This window comes from Tetrao urogallus, assembly GCF_951394365.1.
Source record: "Tetrao urogallus genome assembly, chromosome: 2".
Lineage (NCBI taxonomy): Eukaryota > Metazoa > Chordata > Aves > Galliformes > Phasianidae > Tetrao > Tetrao urogallus.
The window spans coordinates 30948246-30970007 of record NC_136814.1 but is presented as its reverse complement, the minus strand read 5'-3'; the positions used below and the strand labels follow the sequence as shown (position 1 = coordinate 30970007).

Genomic DNA, 21762 nt, shown 5'->3' with positions numbered 1-21762 from the left:
GATTCCTCCTAGGTAGATGACAGAGGTGTTTTCTGCCTGTGCCAGTGCAGGGGAGGGGGCAGCTCGCTTCTTCCCAACCTCTTCAGAGGAAAACCGACGACAATGAGAAACCTCCACCACTTTCTAGAACAGCATAGTTCAGAAGTAACAATGAGTTGCTTGAAATTCATTTTTCAATAATCTTTTTGTGAAGTGTTTAAAGAAAGCAAGAGGGTAAAATCATCACTTTAAATACTTCAAATTTAAAATTGTTTTACACATTAAGTATTTTGTCTCATTTTTCTGAAGTGTTAAAGTACATTTTTTTTGACTTCATAGATGATTGGCAACACCCAGTATTTTCAGTGTGCATTATTCAGTGGTGACTGCCATGTTTGAAGTACAGTGCACTGTGTATGGTGCTGGTACTTGATTTGTCCTTATGCTGAGCTTAGTGTTGACTCGGTGCAGTTGTTTGGCTCTAGAAGAATGGTACAAAGAATTAGTTTTAATCTGTCCAGCACTGCTTCCCTAAAATATATTATAGTGTGAAATGCAGGCTTTCACTTTAAGCTCTCTGTGTTCTGAAAAGGCTGCTGCAACTTCAGTTTTCTTGGAATGGTTTCCTGTCGATGCATCTCAAACAAAGTTCTGTTTGTTTAGATCTGCTTGGATACAGAGATGGGAAAAATGTCACCTGTGTATTCTGACCGTTCCCACTTAATGGTAACCTAATATTCAAGCCATCATACCATATTAACCCTCACATGTTAAAACCTGAACTCTTTGTGAAAGGAGATAAATTGTGCAATGTGTGTCTTCTATTTAACGATAAATGATGTACTTGGAGGGTAAGAATCCATCACCTTGTCGATTTAACGCAACTTGATTTAAAGGATTCAAGGCCAGCAGAAGAATTTCTTGCAGTGTTGTTGAGTATAAATGGTGACAATAAAGTAAATTTAGCAGCTGCACTACAAATAGATGGCTAATTAAGATGTACCCACAGAGAGCAGCAAAAGGACCTGCTAAGTATTTCTTGGCCTGGTTATAGCTGTGGTTGAGCTCTTGCATCAGCCTGCTGTCATGAGCCACGTGAGCAGCTGATAGTACAGGAGCTACATGAACCCAGGGAAACAAATCTCTTGGGGCTCCCTCTGCACACAATGGAGGGGGAGCAACAGCTCTTGCACGCCATGATTCAGATCCGCCCTTTGCATCAGCCTTGGTTTGATAATCCATCCTTCCTCTGCATTAGTATGTGCGGCTGGGCAGGTGTGCTGAAGTTTGGAGAACACACCGAGCGCAGCACAGTGACAGGGATGGGGCAGCGGCGGTGGAGAAGAGTTCTTGTCTGTAGGGGAGAAGAAAAAAATAAAAAGATTGTCAATCCTAACATTTCTTAATTACTGGAAGCTTGAGGAGCTCATCTGTGTTGGGTGGAAGTTGATATTTACTAATACCAAACTCCTTTATAACCACAACACATCTTCAATATGAAGAGAAAATTCCATGTGAGATTTTTCACATTTTTACATCTTAAGTGAATAATATGGGGTCATTTTGAAAAGACCTTGATTTCTGCATAATGTTTTGTATGAAAAATTAGGGAGATATTTTATATTTTGCATAAAATAGTCTTAGAGTTGGCACATCTTATACACATCAGTAATAAAAGCACTTGTTTTGTTGTGGATGTGAAAAGGTTATGTGCTATTTGGTTTTGGTATCCAGAAATGCACTAAGTGTAATTCCATTTTTTCCATCTAGGCCAACCTTTCAAGCATTTAGTAAGACTTTGGCAAGTCATTGGCAACTAATTTGTGTAGAATCCCAAGAGCAGAGCGAGCAATTTCTGTTGATTAGAGGTCATTCTGTTCATTACTGCTGGTGTCTGAGCATTTGTATTGCATGGAAATAGTCCTGACCAATACAAATATATGTCATATTTTACAGATATTCATATTTCAAGCAAGAGTTGCCAAGTTATCTTGCAAAGACTCAGTGGTATAAATACAGTGATATACAGTTTCAGTCCGTAAATGATCATTATGCTGCTTTGTGCTACAGCTGTGAGTAATGTGTTATACCCATAGCATCACACTTACAAAACAGACAACTACTCTTAGCCAAGGTGTAAGTTTTATTTTTTTTCCTCATGCGTTTTTATGAATGTATATAATTTTGATTTTAATGTACCCTAACATTATCGTGTGTGTTATATTTTTGTTAAAATCTGCACATTCTGAGTGAGGTGTTCATGCCCTATAGAGAATGAATGCTCTGGAGAAGATTGCACGTTAAAGGAGAATGTAAATAAAGATTTGAAGGGGATAATATGCAGAAAAGCATAAAGGATTGTCTAGACTTAAAAATCTATTTAAGACACTGTAATGAGATCCAGAGGATCACTCATACATCATTTATGTATGAAGATTATTTTCCCTTGTATTTGTTCTGCATTTTCCCTAAAATGCAGGAAAGTGCATCCTGTAGGTTATACATTCTAGTTTTCTTCTGTGACAACTTCCACAAACATCTGTTTGAGATCTGACACTGTTTCAGTTTGAATTGCAGTACGATAGAGAAAAGCTGTGTCTGTTGGGAGATGCAGTGATAAAGATGAACCAGTTTGCTTAGTGTAACCAAGAAGCAGATGTCCATGCCCTTTCCTCCTCCTTTCTAAGGCTTTTGGTATTTTATTGTCATGAGATCTAAACACGGATCTCATGAGATTCTCATGAGATCTAAACACTGTTTTTTGTTGGGGGGGGAGGGAGAGTGAGAGTGAGAGTTGGTTATGAGCATATGAGCGCCTTACTTATTTTTTCTGACATAGGTAATGTGTGATGCCTTTGAGTCCGCAGTGATGGCATGGTTAGTCTGAGACATATTTCAAAGTCTTTATTTTGCTGTCTGTTGCAGGAAAAAAAGCTTAAGTTACTTTTAGATTTCTTACTGTTGTCATTCATAGCTCTTGATGTGTATCACCTCAGCCTTGTTCGAATGATGTTGACACTTAAGCTACGTATCTACATGTTGTAAGAATTTTCCTTCTGATTGTGGAACTTCAATCATGCACAATTGTCTCAGAGCTATGGAACTAGCTTTTCCCCACCTGTCATGTTCCAGTCCCTCACACTTGCTCCATAGTAGTTCTATATTAAGAAAGCAGTTTAAGCTTTATCAGTGCCACCCAGAGTAGTTTGACATAGAGAGTAATATCAGTTTTTCTGCCACACTGCTTTTGTTGCCAGCTTCCATTAGCACCAGTCAGGATCAACCACTGCTTTGTTGTCTGTGCATGTGGTTGGAATGCATACCAGTATTTAATCAAGAAAACTGGCAAGTTTGATAGCTGAGCTCAGCGTGCCTTTGGAGGATGTTGAGTGATGTGTCCCATACTGGCTTGGAGGGAATTATTTTAAGCTCTCTTGATGAATGGAAGTTACTCGGGAGCTGGTGGCTGAATCTTGCTGACTCCAACTGTGGTCACTTACTGTATGTCGTGGAATGGAATGATGGAAAAAAGGCTATTGCTTTTGGCAGTCTCACATAGGATGTCAGGCATCTTCATTTTTTACTTTTGCTGTGGTATCAAAGAGAATCTCTTGTATGAGTGTTGTACCTCTGAAAAGTGATTGGTAATTTTTAAAATGCTTCAGTGATGATTCAGTGCCATTCTTTATAGCTCAAGAGGTTTTCTTCCAAAGGTATCCGGGACTAATTCTTCAAGTTGGTTTGAATGTAAGCTGCACGCTTCTGGAGGATGGAGAATTTCAACTATCAAATTTCTGAGCTGTCATGTTCGTAAGTTTTATTGTGGTAGAGTTATCTGTTAAGCAAATATTGGATCCTTCTCCTGGGCAAGCCTGGAGAGGCAAAGTAGTGAGCATTGATCCTAGTCCAGGAAAGTGGCTCTTGGTGAACAACAGAACTAAAACAAATTCCGTTTTCTTCAAAGATTTTAAAGCATCTTGCTTGATGAGAAAGAACAAATTCTGTGCGTATGAGTGAGTCCAGATGACTGCTTTTATTTAAATACAGAGAAGGAACTGTCATCCTAGTACCTTTTGCTGTGACTTTCTTCTGATTTCTTATCTTTACTTTGAAATGGTTTTGGAGCAAGACCATGACATTCTCCTTGTGAAGTCTTTTATTTTCTATTGCAAAAAGAATGAGGATGTGCTTATCATACTTTAAAAGCGTTTAAGGTATTGAAGTATTTCCTAGTGATGTTTTTGTAGTACAACAACTAAATGAACAGATTTTTAAAAAAATATTAAAACTGATTATCTACATGTGCTTAATAATATTGAAGGTGTACGAAAGAACTCATTGTGAACTTGTACATCTAACTTGACTCTGTAGCAGAATGTTATTTTAATTTACAGGGAATTGTTATGAAGTATGCATTGAAACATTACCCTACTGAGGTATTTGAGAATTAAAGACCAGGCAACCTGAGTTTCTTTTCTAACTAGATACTGGATTATCTGTCGGATAAGACACTTAGACTAAAATTTTCTACCTCCCAAAAGCACACAAACTATTTTTCTCCAACAAGTTATTAGTTTGCAAAAAACCTCTCAAAGAGGTTTTATCTTCTACTTCAGTCTTCATCTGTTTCTGTACTCCACATTGTTTTAGATTGCTTTTGAGCATCAGACCATTAACTGGAGAGCTCTTCACTGATTTACACAGCTGCTGATGACTTTTGGAGCTGCATATACAGAGCATGCTTTAACATGCAATCTCTAGCTCCACTCACTTGATTGCAGTAAATTTCCCATAAGGAAGGGAATTTTTTAGGCAATATACCTGAAAAAGTATCAGGAGAGAGATAAGAAGGGTTAGGGCTAGATTTAAGTGAGGCTTCTCACATCACACTTTGTTCTTCCTTCTGCTTTTGCTCACCTATGTACTGCTGGATTTCTGTGGAGTACTTTTCAGAAGGACAGATCTCTGGAATAACGAGTGGAATATTTTTGTCCGTTTGTTTATATGAGCTTTAAGTTACAGATACTTTTCCAAAATTATGACTGAGTCCCCAGAAGTTCTTTACAGGGCTATCTTGAAAGCATAAGGAAACTAGGTTGTTTTCTTATCTCAAGACCAATATGAAGTTCTGGACCTCTGTGGTTACAGGATAGTATGATTGCTTTGAAGCAGGAGCAACAGACTGCTTATCTGTCTGTATCAGTCTGCCAAGAACCTGTTGTTTTATGGTATCCCCTTTGGATCTGCTTGAACATCAGTCTTCCAGTACTGACATGAAGTATATTTTTCTGGCAGACTTTGATGCCTTGCACTCGGCTGTGCAATATGTTTTATGTAAAAGGAAACTAAACTGCAGTGTTTGCCTTTTGCCTTCCAAAGATGAGATATCTTTTTTAATAAGCTTCCTTGATATACAAGGATTTGTAGAAGCTAACATCATATATGAGATGCAGCTGGTATTCATTTTATTACTGAAGTTAGTTTCTGTGGTTTTGTTTCTAATTGTTTACTTCAGAAGAAAAGGTAGTGAGGGCTGTTGTCTTTAAAAGGATTTGGTTTTGGCCGTGTGACTGTTCAAGGGATATGGCAGTAAAGCTTCTGCCTTCTTTAAAGAAAAGAGAGCTTAAACATAAGCTTTGCTGGTCAATGTTATCTTACTGCTAAGGTCCATGAGTATTTCATCCTGGAGTTTGTTTGTTTGTTTCCCATTTCATTAATTGGCAGCCAAAATTGGTAGGTTCGTCTCTGCTAATAGGATCAAACTGGGAGCCTCTAACTGCTAAATTAGCTTTCTCTCACAGCGTAGTTGGTAAAGACACTTCACAGGCCTTTTGAAATTTGAGGTACCACATTGCATCTTTGAAAATTTCCATGGTAAATATTATTGGAACTCACATTTTCTCTTATTTTTACTTTAGACTGTACATCTCAAATGGTTTCATGTGGATTTAATAAATGTAGTTGGATAGCTGGTGGGTGTCCGGAATAGATTTCTGCAATCTACCAGATGATCCAAACGCACTCACAGATTAATAACCAACAGCATCAGAGCTTTTTGAAAAGAGAATATGATATCATAGCATAATAGGACATTAACACTGGCTGTCCTGTAATTCCATATCACATTGTAGAAACATTGATGCCCTTCTATTCTTATCCCATACTGCTCCTTGTTGCTAGTGGTACTGTAACTGCTGGGCATGAACATTTTATTGCGCATAAGAGATTCCTAAAAGTTTACAATAGTAAATAATGCATTTTCAATGTGTTTTTTTTCTTTTTCCTCTATTAGTGACTTAGACACATTGCGTAATTGTATAAGATGCTAAGAGTTTCTTGTGCAAAGAAGAAATATATACAGAGAAGGTTGCCATGATTAGTTTTAGATAATTTACTCCAGCTTTCCTGAGGAGGAGCTCCCTGTACTTCTGGATCAAATTTCATAACAGTTAGGAGTCATGACGATCAGAATGAATTTGAAGAGAAGCTTAATGGAACATTGAGCACTGCCTTTAATTTTCATCATTTGGAACTCTCATTTGTTAGATGGTGTGATAGGTCTTGATTATTCTTGGCAGTCTCACTGTCTCATCTGTTGCTTTGTGTGTGTGTTCTTGTTTTCTCTCTTCCTTTTGAAAATAAAAGGTTAAAACTAGCATATCCCATATTCTTATGCAGATGCTTTTGTAATATTTCCTTTTTTGCATTTGGAGTTTTGAGTGCAGGTCACAAGAAAACAGGTCTCTGCAGTTGAAGATGTTAGTCTGGAAAGAGCTTATTGCAGAACACAAACCCTAGTTTTTTAATAGTATTTCTATTTTCTTGTCCTCTTAAGAGCACAGCTTCACTAGTACCACTCATTTAAAAACAGTGCACTGTTTTTTTTTGAGTTTGTTGATATGCATTAATCTCGGGCTAGTGGATGACAGATTTTAAGAAGTGGTACAGGAGCTTGCCTGGCATTGTAAACTTTCCTGTTCTGCATGTCTGTGGTGTGGAGATGATTCTTTCCATCATACATGATGCTCAGACATGCTGGTCGATAATTTTACCGCATGGCTGCTTGCACTCTAGGGTACTCAACATGTGTTGAGTGCAGGGGATTGCCTTTCATATAATGTAGGTTCAGGAAGGCTGTTAGGCTTCAATTTCTCCACAGCCTGCGCCATTTATACCAAAACCCCACGTTGATGTTTAAATAATCAGCTGTTCAACAGAAAATACACTGAAGTGGTAAAGGTTCTGTCTTGCATATGTACATTTGTCATGTTGACCAGGCAAAATAGTTAGGTATTTAAGACAGAATGAGATTTGTAAAATAGTCTTCTTTCTGTCACTTGACTCTGTGTGGTATTGTAGGTGTGCTCACAAAAGGAAAGTTTGCCCTGAAGCACAGTGAAAGCACGTCCATTCACTCAAATAGTAATGTGAGTGTCCTTTGCTGATAGTGTGGAGTTTGAAGTAAAAGCCTAAGTCTTGGCCTTTTTCCATCTACTGAAGTAATGGTTTAAAAAAAAAAAAAAAAAAAAAAAAAAAAAAAAAGTAATCCTTCATTATCTAATTTTGAATTTCTACGTTGATTTCTGCAGCATGTGCTATGAAATGGCAGATTTCCATCTTATTTTCAATTCCCGTCTTGCCTTAAAATACTAGTGACTGTTTTATGGGCTGGAAGGGGTAACATGACTTGCTGAGGACCATTGCAAGGTGGCTGCTTGCCCACTCCTCCTGCCAAAAATAGTGAAATCATTGTTCCCCCTCCCAATGCTGAGATGATGAAAGCCAGATTAACTTCCTTAAAAATCCTGCTTTGTGTTCACAGAGCAGGGATACATTTCCTTTAACCTCTGTGGAGTGCCTGCACTTGAGAATTAGCTTCAATTATACTTTATGGTTTAGAAATTCAAAAGGGGGTAAATATGTATTCTGATTTCTAGTAATCCACTTAGAGCATGCCTATGTGAGTGTGCAACAAATGAATGGGCCGACAAATAGAGTTGCTGTGTAAATCTAAGAATTTGGTCATATCCAAAAGTAAGCACACTTAACGTATAGCAATATGCAAGCTTGCACCTGATTCTATTTGATTTTATTTTTCAATAAAATTTTTGTCCACAGCCATTTAACTAATGGAATTTCTCTTAAGGAGAATATTTTTCTTACTTTCTCAGTTAGGAGGATGATTTATTTGACATTTTTAGCTTACAACTAATATTAGATTAATTTCATTAAATCTACTTCAAATAGAAATTTTCTTTTCATATTAAATGCCATAGCAAAGAGAAGTAGTGCCACCTATTTATTTACATGGAACTACAACAGATACAAAGAACACAGTAACACTGTTTTGATAGAGCACATTCACAAACACAACTCATTCTTTTTTAACACTGTCACCACTAATAGCCATGCATTTTTGCCAGCCATAGACAAGAGAATGCATGCCGCCCTTATCAAAATTTGCACCAGCAAAGGTGACCCACTTTCACCGCTGCTGTGACAGTTGCTAGGAAAACGTTGCCCATGCAGTCCATCTTTCACCAGACCACACAGGGGGAAGTCAGAAGGTGCCAAATTTGGACTTAAAATGGTTGTGGTAGGACAGTTCAGCCAAAACAGGCATCATGCTCCACAGTGTGCAAGCTGGTATGGGGCCTGGCATTACTATGTTGGAAGATAAAGGTTGTCATCTTGTCTTGTCTGACTCTAGAAGTTGGAGACTTCAGCTTAGTCAGTGTTGTAATGCAGCAGTCAGAGTTGATGCTTTGACCAGGTTTCAGGAAATCTGGAAGGACCCTAGTCCTTTCCTAGCTCACACAACATTGCACATCACTTTACCCGCTGAGGGGCTGTGTCTTGAACTTCTTTGATGGGGAGTTCACATGTTGCCACTCCATGCACTGCTGATTTGACTTCAGCTCCTAGTGGTGACACCAAGTCTCATCATTGGTAATGATAGGATCCAAGAAACTGTCACCTTCAGCATTGTAAGTAGGTCTTGACAAACTTGGATATGATGTGCTTTCTGTTCCTATGTGAGCATCTGTGGGACACATCTGGTGCCAACTTTGAGATATTCCAGTGTTGCCACTGTCATTTGCAGTGCATTGGAGGTGATATTCAGTTGCGTACACAGTTCCCAGGTCATAGTCCACCAGTTTGCACAGCTGAGCTGATTGAGACAGTCTTCATTTTACAGTGTGACAACTGTACATGGCCATCTGGAACGCAGTGTGTCTTTTGTGTCGCTGTCACCACTGCTGAAACACGACCCACCACCTCACTGCTCACATCCACTGTTTGGTCTCTGTAAACTTTCAGCAAGCCTTGATGAATGTCAGTGGGCACCATTTTTCCCAACAGAGAAATTCATTGACATGCCTGTAGTTCATGTGCACATCATGTCTGACTGTCCCTCTGCTGCAGTCTGTCACATGGCAACAAAATGTAACTGAATATTGCTGGGAAGGTTCAACCTCTACAGCCACACCACCAGCAGCAGCTTCTGACATAGTGGGCCAATGTAATAACATGGAAGGCATTACTTTTGGAGCAGCCTTTCTATTAATAATGAAACTTCTTTCATCCTCTGTCCAGCTATAAAAACCTAATTCTCATGCATTCTCTGAATGTCTTTTGTATAATTTTCTTCTTTTTTCTTCCCTGTATTTCCTTGCTTTATCTGTGTTTGTATCATTTTATATTGATTCTGTAACTTTACCGTGATGCTTCCTTATACTTGTTTTTTAGGTTTGGATGTAAACATCATTTGGTTACAGCCTTATCAGTTACTTACTTTTCTGCATGTTTTATTGTTTTAAAGAATTGGTACTGGGGGAAGTGCGTGGACCTTTGGGAGGGGAGATTTTTGGAAGTGCAGTGGGACTGGATCCATTAGCAGTATGAATTTCCTCTGTGCAGTACTCTGGTTAAATCCTTTCTACACTGATACTTGCTGGACCATTTAAACAGAAACAGAAAAAGACCAGAAAAAGTGAATATGACATTTTTCATTTTTAGTTCTCATTAATTATTCTTATTTGATGGTTCTTGTTGCCTCCAAGAAACTTCTCTTTATTACCTGACTACCTATTCATGATTATTTGGAGTATTAACTAATAGCAGAGAACGGTGTCTGTCATTGATTCTGTTCCCAGGGACATGAGTGTGACATGGAAATAGCACTATTTCTAATGTTGTGGACCACGCGTGGTTCTGGTAATCATGCTTACAAAGCTGCTTCCCTTGTATGTCTTTCATATCTGTTGTGTATCCCTTGTATGTCTGCCATATCTTGCCCTTTCAAAACAGGAAATTGTCAGTTGCGTTTGCTCAGCTGTACGCACTGGCTTCATGCAACAATGCCTCGTGCTTTTCTGGCAAAGGTTTGTTTTCTGCGTTCATTGATGTATTCATATCAAGATTTTTAAGTGAATAATGTTATTCAATTTCATTTGTAAATAAAACCTTCCTGAAAAAATCTATCTTCACCAGAATCAATTATGCTTTAAAAATAAATGAAGCAGAACTTAAGAGCATTGGGCTGCCCTCTGAGTAGCATTCCTGCCCAGACTCCAGATGATCGACAGACCAACTAGCTTGCACAATACATCTTGCTTCTTGGAGTTGAAATGCACAACTTCCCTTTCCTGCAGCAGTGAACCTGTTATTTTTTGCTAGTTTCCCAGAGCAGGCGTGTGAGCGCTGCGATGCTGGGGCAGACCATGCTTGTCGGCCCGGTGCTTTTATCACCGGTAGTGGGCAGTAACAGTTGCCCGTGGGAGAGCATAGCAGTGGAGCTGACCTGTAACTGCTGTGCTGCTAATGCCGTTGTGTGGCCAGGGCTTGTGTCACCTCATTTATGAGTCCTCGGTGCCCTGTTCTTACATTCTTACATGAATTTACCCAATTACTTCTAAACCTGTAATAATATTTCTGCCCCAGCATTTACTGCTCAGCTCTTACAAAGCCTAACTGTGAAGCGTTGTGTAACACATCCTGATGTTCTTTTACAATCTGCAGCCTTCTCATGGCATGCCAAGTTCTTTCGATGTGTAGATTGGTCCTATTCACGTTTTCTTTACCACTGATACTTTTGAAAAACTTTATCATTTGCTTCTTTAGTCTCTGGGGCTGCAAGGTCTTCATTTCATTTAAGGTAGTGCAGAAGCTCTCCTGCTGCACCTTCAGTTTTTCAGTTGCCTTTTATCCCTTTTCCAGTTCCATGCTGTCTTTTGAGGCAATGGAGAAATGCACATCTGTTGAAGTCACACTACTGTTTGAATGCAATTTCAATAAGTAATTTCTGATTTCTTTCAATTTTCTCATATTTGGTTTATTTTCTTTTTTTTCTTTTCTTTTTTTTTTCTTTTTTTTTGTTTTTCTTTTTTTGACTGCTACTGCTGACCCCATAGGAACAAGGTGCTTTGAAGAAGGCTGAATTTGAATAATAATCATCATCATGAACTTGGAGCCTCCATATGTTAGGAGACCCACCATTACTGCGTTGTTTCACTGTGCTCTGATAGAGGGTTTGTAACTCCTGAGCTGAGTTTCCAGCATGAGGCTTCTCCCCCTCCTGCTGCTGCAAAGGGACTCATCTCTCCTGATGCCCTTTTTTTTTTTTTTCTGATGATCAAAAATGGTACCATGAAAATGTTTATGCCATTCTTCTACGTGGAAAAGCAAAGAAAAATAAGAGTAATTAAATGATTACAAGATGACAATGTTTAGAAAGCTTTTATTTTTGCCCTAAGGTTAATGTTTCCTTTAAGATATCTGATTTTGAAATATTCTGCAGGCAATCTTTTTTTCTGTCAAAATGTAACAGAACATAGGGTGCTAATTAGGCCTATTATAAAAGAGGCTTGCCCTGGGTTGCTTGTGAAACAGAAAATGAAGAGGCAGCAGAGCATGATGTACGTGGAACTGACACTATTGCCTGCAGCATGGACTGCATTCATAGATTGTATGTTTGAAAAGATGCAGCAAAGGGGGATGAGGAGGACCTGCACTTGTAAAATCTGTAGGAAAAGGAAGTGGGGCCCTCCTGGAAGCACCGTGTCTGACATGCATGTCTGGCAGTTCTGTGATTGCAAGGCTGTATGACAGTTTGAACTGAAAATACAAAATCAGTGGTTTTTTGTGTGGCTTTTTTGAGGAGTGGCATTTTTTTGCTGCTGAAAATCTTTAATAGGAGAAGGAGATCCTGAAAAACTTAATTTAAACACAGCTATGCATTTTAGGTTTGTGAATAACTGCTAAGCGCACCCTCAGTAATTATAAGGCATATTTTAGGAATGGTATAAAGTTGAGAGAATCTCTAAGTGATGTGAAGGTTAATAAAAATACATCAGTGGCAGATGTGTGTTGTACCGCAGTTATGATCTTAACATTGAGCTTCGAGGTTTTCAATAAGAGAAATGACAATAACCTTATTTACTTCTATCTTTTTAAATTGAGGAGACCAATGTCTTTTTAACTTTGTTACTGTTTAAAAAAAAAAAAAAAAAATCTGTTTCTTCGAGTGCAAAAGTGTTCTGTGGTTGGGTTGTTTGGTTTTGTTGGTAATTGGATTCTTTTGTTTTTGCCAGGAAGATTTGAATACAGTGTAGCAAACCTTGAGCCTTTATGCCTGATGTAAATAGAAGAGTGATAATAGAGTTGTTCTGTGTAAATATTGGTACCTTTCTTTCATATTAGTTGAAATGGAGGCAGAGTTTTTGTTTCTGGACAGGAAGGTAAAGAACAAATACTTTCTGTCTTTCTAGGAAGATGTGAAGTCTAATTTTTTTTATCATTTAGGGGAAAAGTAGATCCAAATCAAATGAGGAAATGAGACACAGAGGAGGTTTTTGGGTCTCTGGAAAGTGCCCCATGAAAGAAGCAAAGTTCTTGGCATGGGAGATGAGAACATTACTGTAAAAATCAGAATTCAAATTTATCATGGATTATAAAAGTCGTTTTGTTCAAGTTTTAATCTGTTTTTTCTCCTCTCTTGGTCTATTAAATGCAAGCCATACTACTTGCAGGAATTTTAGGTTTAACCTCATATTTCTTGTTTCTAGTCTGTGCATTCTGTACAGAATGCCCTTTTCCTTTCTGTTGTTTCCTTTTAAACATGGCTGTATGCTCATGGCTGCTGTAGGAACTGCAGGAAGTTGGAAAGAGTGCCTGGTGCCAGCACAGCCTTGTTTCCTTCAGCAGTGGCAACAGGATATACTTTCCTTGTGCTACAGAAGCCAGAAATGTGTACATCATGTGATGCACTTAAAACCAGTTTGGAGGGGTTTTGGTTTTGTTTAGGTGGTGGTTGTTCCACAGGCGTCTGTTTTGCCTTGTTTTACATTACCCTTACAGGCACTTTGGGGTAGAAATTCCTGTTTTAGTCATAGTGAGAATCGCAGTGGGAATACGTTCACATTAGATCCCTATAAAGCACAACTTGTCATCATTTTCTTAGAAATTATTCTCTATTTTTTCAATCTACTGTAAAGTGTGAACATTTTTAATATAGTGCATGTACTATACTAATCATTTCTTTTATTATAAAGTAAATATGTTTATTCTTTGTATTATGTTTTAAATGTCCATTACAATGGAAATAAGCTTTATAATCTTACTCATACCCAGTTAAGTTGTACTGAGGTTGTTAAATGAATTGCAGAAAAATTTATTGCTGCTCAGTATTATCTATTTAATGGGCCATTAGGCCTGGCTATTCTTTGTTTGAATATTGTGTAATATTAAAAGAAAGCAAATGCATTAGAGCCACAGGGGCATTACCTTGTTACAGATACTTACATAATTTGAGGCAATACCTCGATCCTATGAAGCTACCTGTCCTCGTGTGCTTTTTCATATATTGAGGTCATAATTGCATATGGGTAGACTTAGGTCTTTTAAGAAGTAGAGCTGTATCAGTGATGCATAAATACATGTGGAAGGCAATCCAAATCTCTTAAAATCACACACAGGTTTTTTTGAACCTAAGTCAGTTATTTTCCAGGAATAGTTGGATTGTGTTGAGAACTCTTCAGCGATGTGGTAGGTGCTTTCATATCTCACAACCTTTTGGTATTTGTGAAAGATGGGCGTTTTCCAAAGACAGATGCTCAGTACCTTCTGACAGTGGAGACTTCTTAAAATCACTTCAGTTTCTTCACCCCTCCACCAGCCCCCAGTCAGAACTGCTCACTGCTGAGGTACGAGGGAAGCTTGGTTTTATGAATTGCCATTTTTGACCTGTTTTTAGGCTTCTTTGCCTTTCAAAATTGCAAATACTGCAGCAGGAGACTAACAGATATTTGTGATTATTGGATAATATTTTTGGTGCTGGAATAGCAGAGAATCCTGGGTAATGTATCCATCTGTCATTTATTACCAAGCCAAGAATTTCAATCTCCTGTTATCATTTTCTTAGGAATGCAGTGTATTTGCTGTTTGGTATCCTCGTGTATGTGCCCATGTAACTTAAATGCTGTTTGTGCTGCCTTATACAACTGAAGCACCATATAAAAATAATTCTGATATATTTAAGATGTACTAATACTATTCAAATTATAGCATCTCTGAGATCAAAACTACTTATTTTTATTTTCTGATATGTAGAAAAGAAAATCCAACACAAGAAGATGCTGTATTTAACATCAATAAAATGTTACTGTAAACTTGTATTGCCCAATTCAGTAATACAGAAGAGAAGTTCCATGTGTTCCCAAGGTACAGCATGCTGCAACAGCAGCAGCTTACTTGTAATACTTGTTCTTCACTGGTGTTTATATTTGCTTAAAAGCCAAATTGCTGTGATTATGGACAGAGAGGTACAGGTACATAAGGATGGAAGTCTAAAGGTACCATTGCATCTATTTGATGGAAATGGGATTTCTTAATTTTCAGATTTGCATTGTATGTTTTTCTCCACAATACTACATGGAGAAAATCTGATTCCTTTTAATTTTGGTTCCCTCAAAGGACTTAAATACAGGATCTAAATGACTTTCTTTTTTTTTTTTTTTTTTTTTTAAAGAGCCATATAATTTGTATTTCTGAAGTACTCTCCCATCTACACAGCTAATGATATCTAAAGGAAAGACATGTATCTCATGGATCCCAGCTAACTTAGTATGTTGCAAACTCTAGGAGCAGTGAAGATGATGCTGGAGCCCGGGTGCTCCAGGCTGACCATAGAGGCTTTGCTGTGCTCTGTGTCACTGCTGGGAGATTCTGGGGCCACATGAGTGCATGTTGCTGGTCCAGGCAGCAGAGGGTGGACACAGCAGCAGAGCTGGGCCAGGTGGCTCCTTTACAGAGAAGCATTGTGTACTCCTAGTGGCTTAAGCATGGTGACTTAAAAATGGAGCATAGTCCACTTGGGAACTTCTAATTCTAAGTCAATGTCGAGATTGTTAAAATGCTTGAGTCATCTTATTTCAGAAAACAGATGCTGCAGTCAGTTTGGCATCTTCTTTCAATTGTAAGTGAACGAGGCACAAGGAATAGAAGAACTGCCCAATAAATATAATAAACAGCAGTTTGCCGATTTTGAGCTCTTTACAGCAAGTTTTATACTTACCCAGATATCCAGTTCTGAAGAGAGAAAATTTTCCTCTCTGGTTTTACACTGGGGACTACAGGGAATTCTTTTCTGGTATTTTGGACAAGCATACTTGCACAGATCATAATCTTTACTAAGTATAATGAACAAAAGTAGAGTAAGACACAATGAGAACAAGGAATTGAGATAGAAGAGTCTAGAAGGCAGTATTTTAAAAACAGTGATAAACATGAAAGTAAAAAATAAAACTAAAAAATGGTAGCTGTTCCCTAAAAGTAGAGTGTTTAAATTGAAACCAAGCAAATGTTTTCATTTGCTTCACAAGGGAACAATTGCAAAGCAGTGTAAGTTAGTTGAACCTGATAAAAACATAAATTCTGTCCTTTCTTCCTAGAAGACATTTGTGTGTTAAAGTTAATGTCAGTTCAGTTTCTCTCACAGCAGTGAATTTGAACGTAGCTCTCCATCCAGCCAAGGAGGAGAGGGCAAACAGGCACTGAAGGATTTGAAATGATGTTTTCTGGCCTTGTGAAAATTTGTTGGTTAAATTAAAGAAAGAGCAAAGCTTTCCAGGAGTGAACTGCTGTGGCTATCAAAGGGTTGGCATTTATCCTTTCCCCAGCTGTCTCACAGCAGACTGCTGTTTGGTTTCAGCACTGCAGGCTGGAGGTGGACTTTGAGGAGGGATACACCAGGGCATTTTATCTCATCTCTTTGTTTTCCCCTCACGCTTTTTCTCCAGGAGCCCAGATGTACCAGCCCTTCACAGACCTCTTCACCTCAGACCTGTTCTTGTTGCTTTACTGAGCATTTTACACGTTTGAGGGATTTTTCAGTGGAGCAGTCTTTATTCACTGCAGAGTAGGCTGTGAGCATAAGGAATGAATGTGTGTTTTATATATATTTTATGGCAAATAGGAAGGTGATTTTTTCAAATGCCAATGTTTAAATTCATTGGGGTTTGATTTAAATATGATATGTTTAAGCACAAGGTGTTTTCAGAGCTGTGATACCAGACCTGACAGATTAATGCTTTGTTTCAGTAAATCCTCCTCCTGTTCAACCAAAAAAAATTTTGCCCAGTTAAGTGTTTGGGGTGTTTCAGTAGTTTCAAAATACAAATGGCAAACTTTTGATCAAAGAAGAGAGACGTCCAGCTGAAAACTTGGATAAACTTGCTCATTGAATTTTAGTTGGCTATTTATCCTGAGCCATCATGCTGCATTTAGTGCTAAGGGATTGGTAATGGGACGTGAGAGTTTGTGATATGCTGTAGCTTGGAGGGTGAGATGTGCTAAATGAAACATTAAAGAGTTATTCTGTGCTTCATTCTGTCCTAATGCAAGTTGTCAGTTAATTTTTGTGTGTGTGTGTTGGAAAAAGCAGAAATGTATTTTATCAAACTCAGTCATTTGTAAACACTTTGAACTAGAGCAATGGCTTTTTTTCTGCAGTTAGGTTAAAAATAGTATGTCCTGGGGACAGAGGAAGCAGCTGTGTCAAAGTATCTGAGTATTGCTACATTTTCAGGATTTCTATTAATGATATAAAGTCAGTTGAAATGACATCCATTGCATATTTGTCCAGGCAAGTGGAAAAGAAAAACAAACAATGTGGTGCTAGAGAATCCATTAGAATCATGAGTGTCTCTGCATGTCTCTCCTACTTAGAAGAACTGATAGCTATGTACTGCCTCGGTTACTCTTATCAATTGGAGCAACACTAGAACTGTAAACTTTGCCTTCTAGTAGATATTCTTGTTCATCGTTTTGGTTTGTAGTTCACAAGTGTGCAGATAAAATATGCATCCTTTTCAAATAGTGCATGCTCTGAAGAATGCATAATTGTTTTTTAAGATGATGTTAATTGGAAAGGAGAAAAGCTAGACCTCTGAGCAGGTAAATTTATTTCATGACTATAAATATTCCTGCAGTAATGCAGACAAATTTTCCCAAAGGAGAATGTAACTATAGATAAAAATGGATGATACTTAAGTCCTTCTTTATTAATGCTTATGCTATTAGAATGCCAAATGCTGCAGTGCTACACTATATAGCTTTTCACTTTGTCTGGGAGTAAAAGGTTAGAGTTTCTCCCCTATAGATATTTGTTTGCCATCTCTGCCAGCATACACCATGAGCCAGGTTTGTGTAATAAGCTTCCAGAAAAGAATTGTTGGTGTGGTAATCTACTGTGTACTCATTAGCACTTTTTCTTTTGTCCTCTTGTGTCTTTTGCTAACCTTTGTTTTCTAGGTATCTTCCCAATTTATTCCGGAGAAGTCAATTAAAACTTAACATAAATTTTAAATGGCTGTTACAAAATACCATGTTATATAACTGTCATTAACATTTTAATTAGTTTTATATAGTTTTAGTAATAAATGTGAATTGTTTTTCCTCCTAGTTTTGGATATGGCCCGACACGTCCCTCTCTACCGAGCCCTGTTGGAATTACTCCGTGCTATCGCATCTTGCACGTCAATGGTGCCATTACTGCTTCCTCTGTCCGGAGAAAATAGCGAAGAGGAAGAAGAACAGTTGGAGTCACAAGCTTCTGTTGGGACCTTGTTAGCTAAAATGAAGACCTGTGTAGATACCTATACCAACCGATTGAGGTAATTGTTCTCATTATCACAGCCGTTATGCCACTGTCCAGACTGAGAACATACCTTTGTCTTTACTATGTATATATTCTAATTTATTATGTTACTTACTAGAATTTGTTTTCCATGACACAAATAAGTTGGTGGGTTTCATACTTTTTTTGGAAAGAGGACTGCTGCTTAAGAGTCTAGGAGCTTCAAATTTCAAATTTCTTTTTTCAGCGAGGACTTTACATTTCCTGCTGTCAGTCTGAAAGCAGGAGCATCCTTGGAAGCTATTTAAACATGCCCATTCTGTAAAGGGTGGGATTGAGGAGGATTAAACGAGATGATATTTTTTACCTGAAATATCCCAGGTTTCTTGTATGTGCTACTGTGCTCCTTTATCCATTGAGTAAGGATTCCTCAGTGGATACCCGTTGAGTAAGGATTCCTCAGGGGATTGTCTGTCAGAGGCTAACTGGTTACTAGAGAAGCCTTTTTGGGTTCTGTCACGAAGCATAAGATTAAGAAGGCATAAGACTTAGCTGTTATTTGTAGTGAGAATTCTGTGTACTGCAAGCCTAAGATAGCTGAAGGTTTTTGACTAGCATTATCTGTTGGCACTACGTATGTAAAGAATGCTTCTGCACATGGTTATTCTACAACAGTTAATCTTTCCATTAACATGAGCTTTAGAGGTGAGCTGGTATGCTGAAGATGATTTGAAATTACAAATGAATGCCCTGAAGCTGTCTGTGCCAGGTTTCAAGGTCTTCTACCCTTTTCCAAGAAACTCCACACTTGACAGTTCTTGTCAAACACTCCTGCAGTCTGACAGAGCCATTAACAAACAAATGGAAAAGTGTCCAAATATCGCTTCTCTGCAGTGATGCTATCCGGCTGCATGAGGCTTGCAGTATAAAGCCATACAGGCTTGTTCTGTGCACCATACAGAGTTCAGGGGACTTCTTAAGGACAGTTATGCAGCCAAGTCATAAATGACAGCTTGTTTCAGTAAGACCAGTCTCTTGGTACCTCCCTTTATTATTGCCTTTTTAAAAAGCCAGTAATAAATACAGATTTTTCCACAAAATGTGGGAACTCAGGCTAATTGGTAGCTGCATTTTTCCTTGATGATTCTGCTCCACGGTTCTACTCTATGGTTACATGCCAGTTTTGCTTTATCAGACCTAGTATTCTTGTCCTATTATCTGTCCCAGGCTGGTTGGGCCATGGATCTTAACAACAGTAAGGTTTAGACCAGCAGTCTTTTTCCTGTTCTGTTCAGTAACAACCAGTACCTGTATTGCTAAATTGTTTTTCCCTTTCTGAATTCACTCTTTTGACAAAGAAAAACTGCATGTTTTGGATAAATATAATGCCATTTTGTATAATTCTAACAGCCCGAACAACTTAGTTTTGTCTTTTGGTTCTTTGCGGTTTCTGGCTGTTCTGTTTCAAAGACCAAGCCATCTTCTCAGAGCAATTCTGAGTGATCAGATGAATTTGATCTTTGATTCTCACACTCTGCAGAATTCTGGCTTATCTTCTGAAATTCTGCTGTCACTGAACCTAACTGTTGATTTACATGAAAGGTTGCACTTTTGTTATGGCTCACCAGGCAAGCGACAAGTGTGAGAAGACTTCGTTTAAATCAGTGGACCAAATAAGTTGGTGCTGCATGTGTTTGTTGCTTGAAGGGAACAGTCACTGGACTGGCACTCACAGAAGCAAGGAGCTCCTGCATGCTTCCCAATCCCTTGTGCCTCTGGCAGGTGCTGGACTTGGTACAGATTTCACAACCAACTTTTCATCTCTTTCGGGATGTCTCCAGCCTTTCCGGTTTCCAGAGCTGAAGATTTGAGTATGGGGGTTTTTTTTGATGGTTGAATCAGCTTTTTATGCCCTGACTGAAGGAAGTGAGAGAACTGAAAGGCAAATGCTGCAGTTCAGATTCCCATTCTTAATCTCTTCATAATTTTCTGCCACCAGCAGTTAAGAAGTTTCTTAGGTTCATCAATTGCTTCCAATATGAAGTTGGCTCATTAAGAAACAATATTCATATTTGCCTGAAAAAATGAAATGACCTCCCTAGGCATATGCTGAAATATCATGAGACAGAGATAAATACAATATCTGAAAAAGGTGTATGTAAAATATTTTTCTCCCATTGTAAACTGAGAACACATGCCAATTAGTACCTGAAATTTTGAGCAGGAATCCTATTATTTGGAATAATTTCTAGTAGTTGCTGATGGGCTTAATTTCTTGTGAATTTCTCTTCTCCTTTTTGACTTAGCTTTCTAGTCTTGCATCAAGCATGTAGTACCACAGTGTGATTTTCTTGCTGACTTAATACAAGAGAAAGAGAGTAATATTACTTTTTGTTCGATACCTGTCCAAGAACTTCCCACTTTTGTGGCAGTCGTAGGAAGATCAGAGTCTATGTAATCCTCTTAAAATAGGAAAGAAAATTGTATTTGGCTTCTGTGTAATTCATTTCCAGTATAAATACTTTCTTGTTTTGTTAGTCTGGGCATCTGTTGGGTAGTCTCAGATATAATGGGCATGGAAACCTGTGCCTTCTCATGTTATTTCCCTAAGTTGAAGTCTAAAAAGATTCTCTGTGAGAATAGCACTTGACCATTACTCTCATAAACTCTTTTTCATTTTGATAAAATAAAACATGGTACTAATAGTTCTTTAGTGTCATCTTAGGATCTGAAAATGAAGAATAATTCTTTGGGCATAGAATTATTGTCAGTATTAATAATTGATGATTTTTTTTTTAAATTGTAATTGGTTCAGTTATATTATCTATATGCCTTTTGCTCATTGGTTTAAGCATAATACTGTTTGTCTTTAAAGCTGTATAGCTGTATATAAACTGGAATGAAAATACCAACAGCCTGGACAGCCTGGAATCATTGGAGTGGAAGGTTTTCGTTCTCAGCCTTTTAGCTGAAGGTTTGCCAGCAATATAAGCAAGTGTTGGCATGAATTACTTAAATGGGACAATCTGTTGCCCTTCTTAGGTCAAATGCCATAAGAACAACATAATTATGGGAGCTGCTTTCAAAGACAACATTTTCCTTTAACTGAACAGCAGTTCTACTTGCATGTCTACCAAATGTCGCTTCCATGTTGGAACATGACTTCCATCCAAAATTCAAAGTGAACAGTTTGGTTTTTGGTTCCAGTTAGCATTCAGTTTCATTATCTTCAAATGCCATAATACTGAATTGAAAAGTCAAGAACCTTCTGGATAATGGAGAAGATGTTTAGGAATCAGCCACTCTGATAGGGAGGCAAAGCCATCACTAACTGCAGTGCTTTGGAGAGGGTTGTCCCGAAGGTGAGTTTGAGACATTTGTTCTTCTCCTGTCCTCTGCTGCAGAGAACTCTGTGCAGCAAAGCAGGCATGTACGAACAGCCATTTACTTCATGAAGTCTGTGGCAAATGCTTCAGTTAGACAAAATAACCTGATGGCTGATTTGTGTAACGTGGAACATAGCAAGCCTATGTCTAGAAATTCCTAAATAGAAATGCTTTTACTTTCCATGACACCCAGGCCACCCAAGTGGTAACTGCTTCAGGGAGATCTGAATTGCTTAGTCTTATACACTGCTGTCATTTGTC

The 21762-nt window shown here is 38.2% G+C and overlaps 1 protein-coding gene across 1 annotated transcript in view; it reads left to right on the top strand.

Annotated features, from left to right (window-relative positions):
• Positions 1-21762, top strand: part of BIRC6 (baculoviral IAP repeat containing 6) — a gene marked incomplete at both ends in the record, with an annotated part of 169687 nt that overhangs the window by 126302 nt on the left and 21623 nt on the right. The window contains one exon of the mRNA XM_079532802.1: positions 17942-18152. Within this exon, the coding sequence (XP_079388928.1) occupies positions 17942-18152 (211 nt within the window). The remainder of the gene's footprint in view (positions 1-17941; positions 18153-21762) is intronic.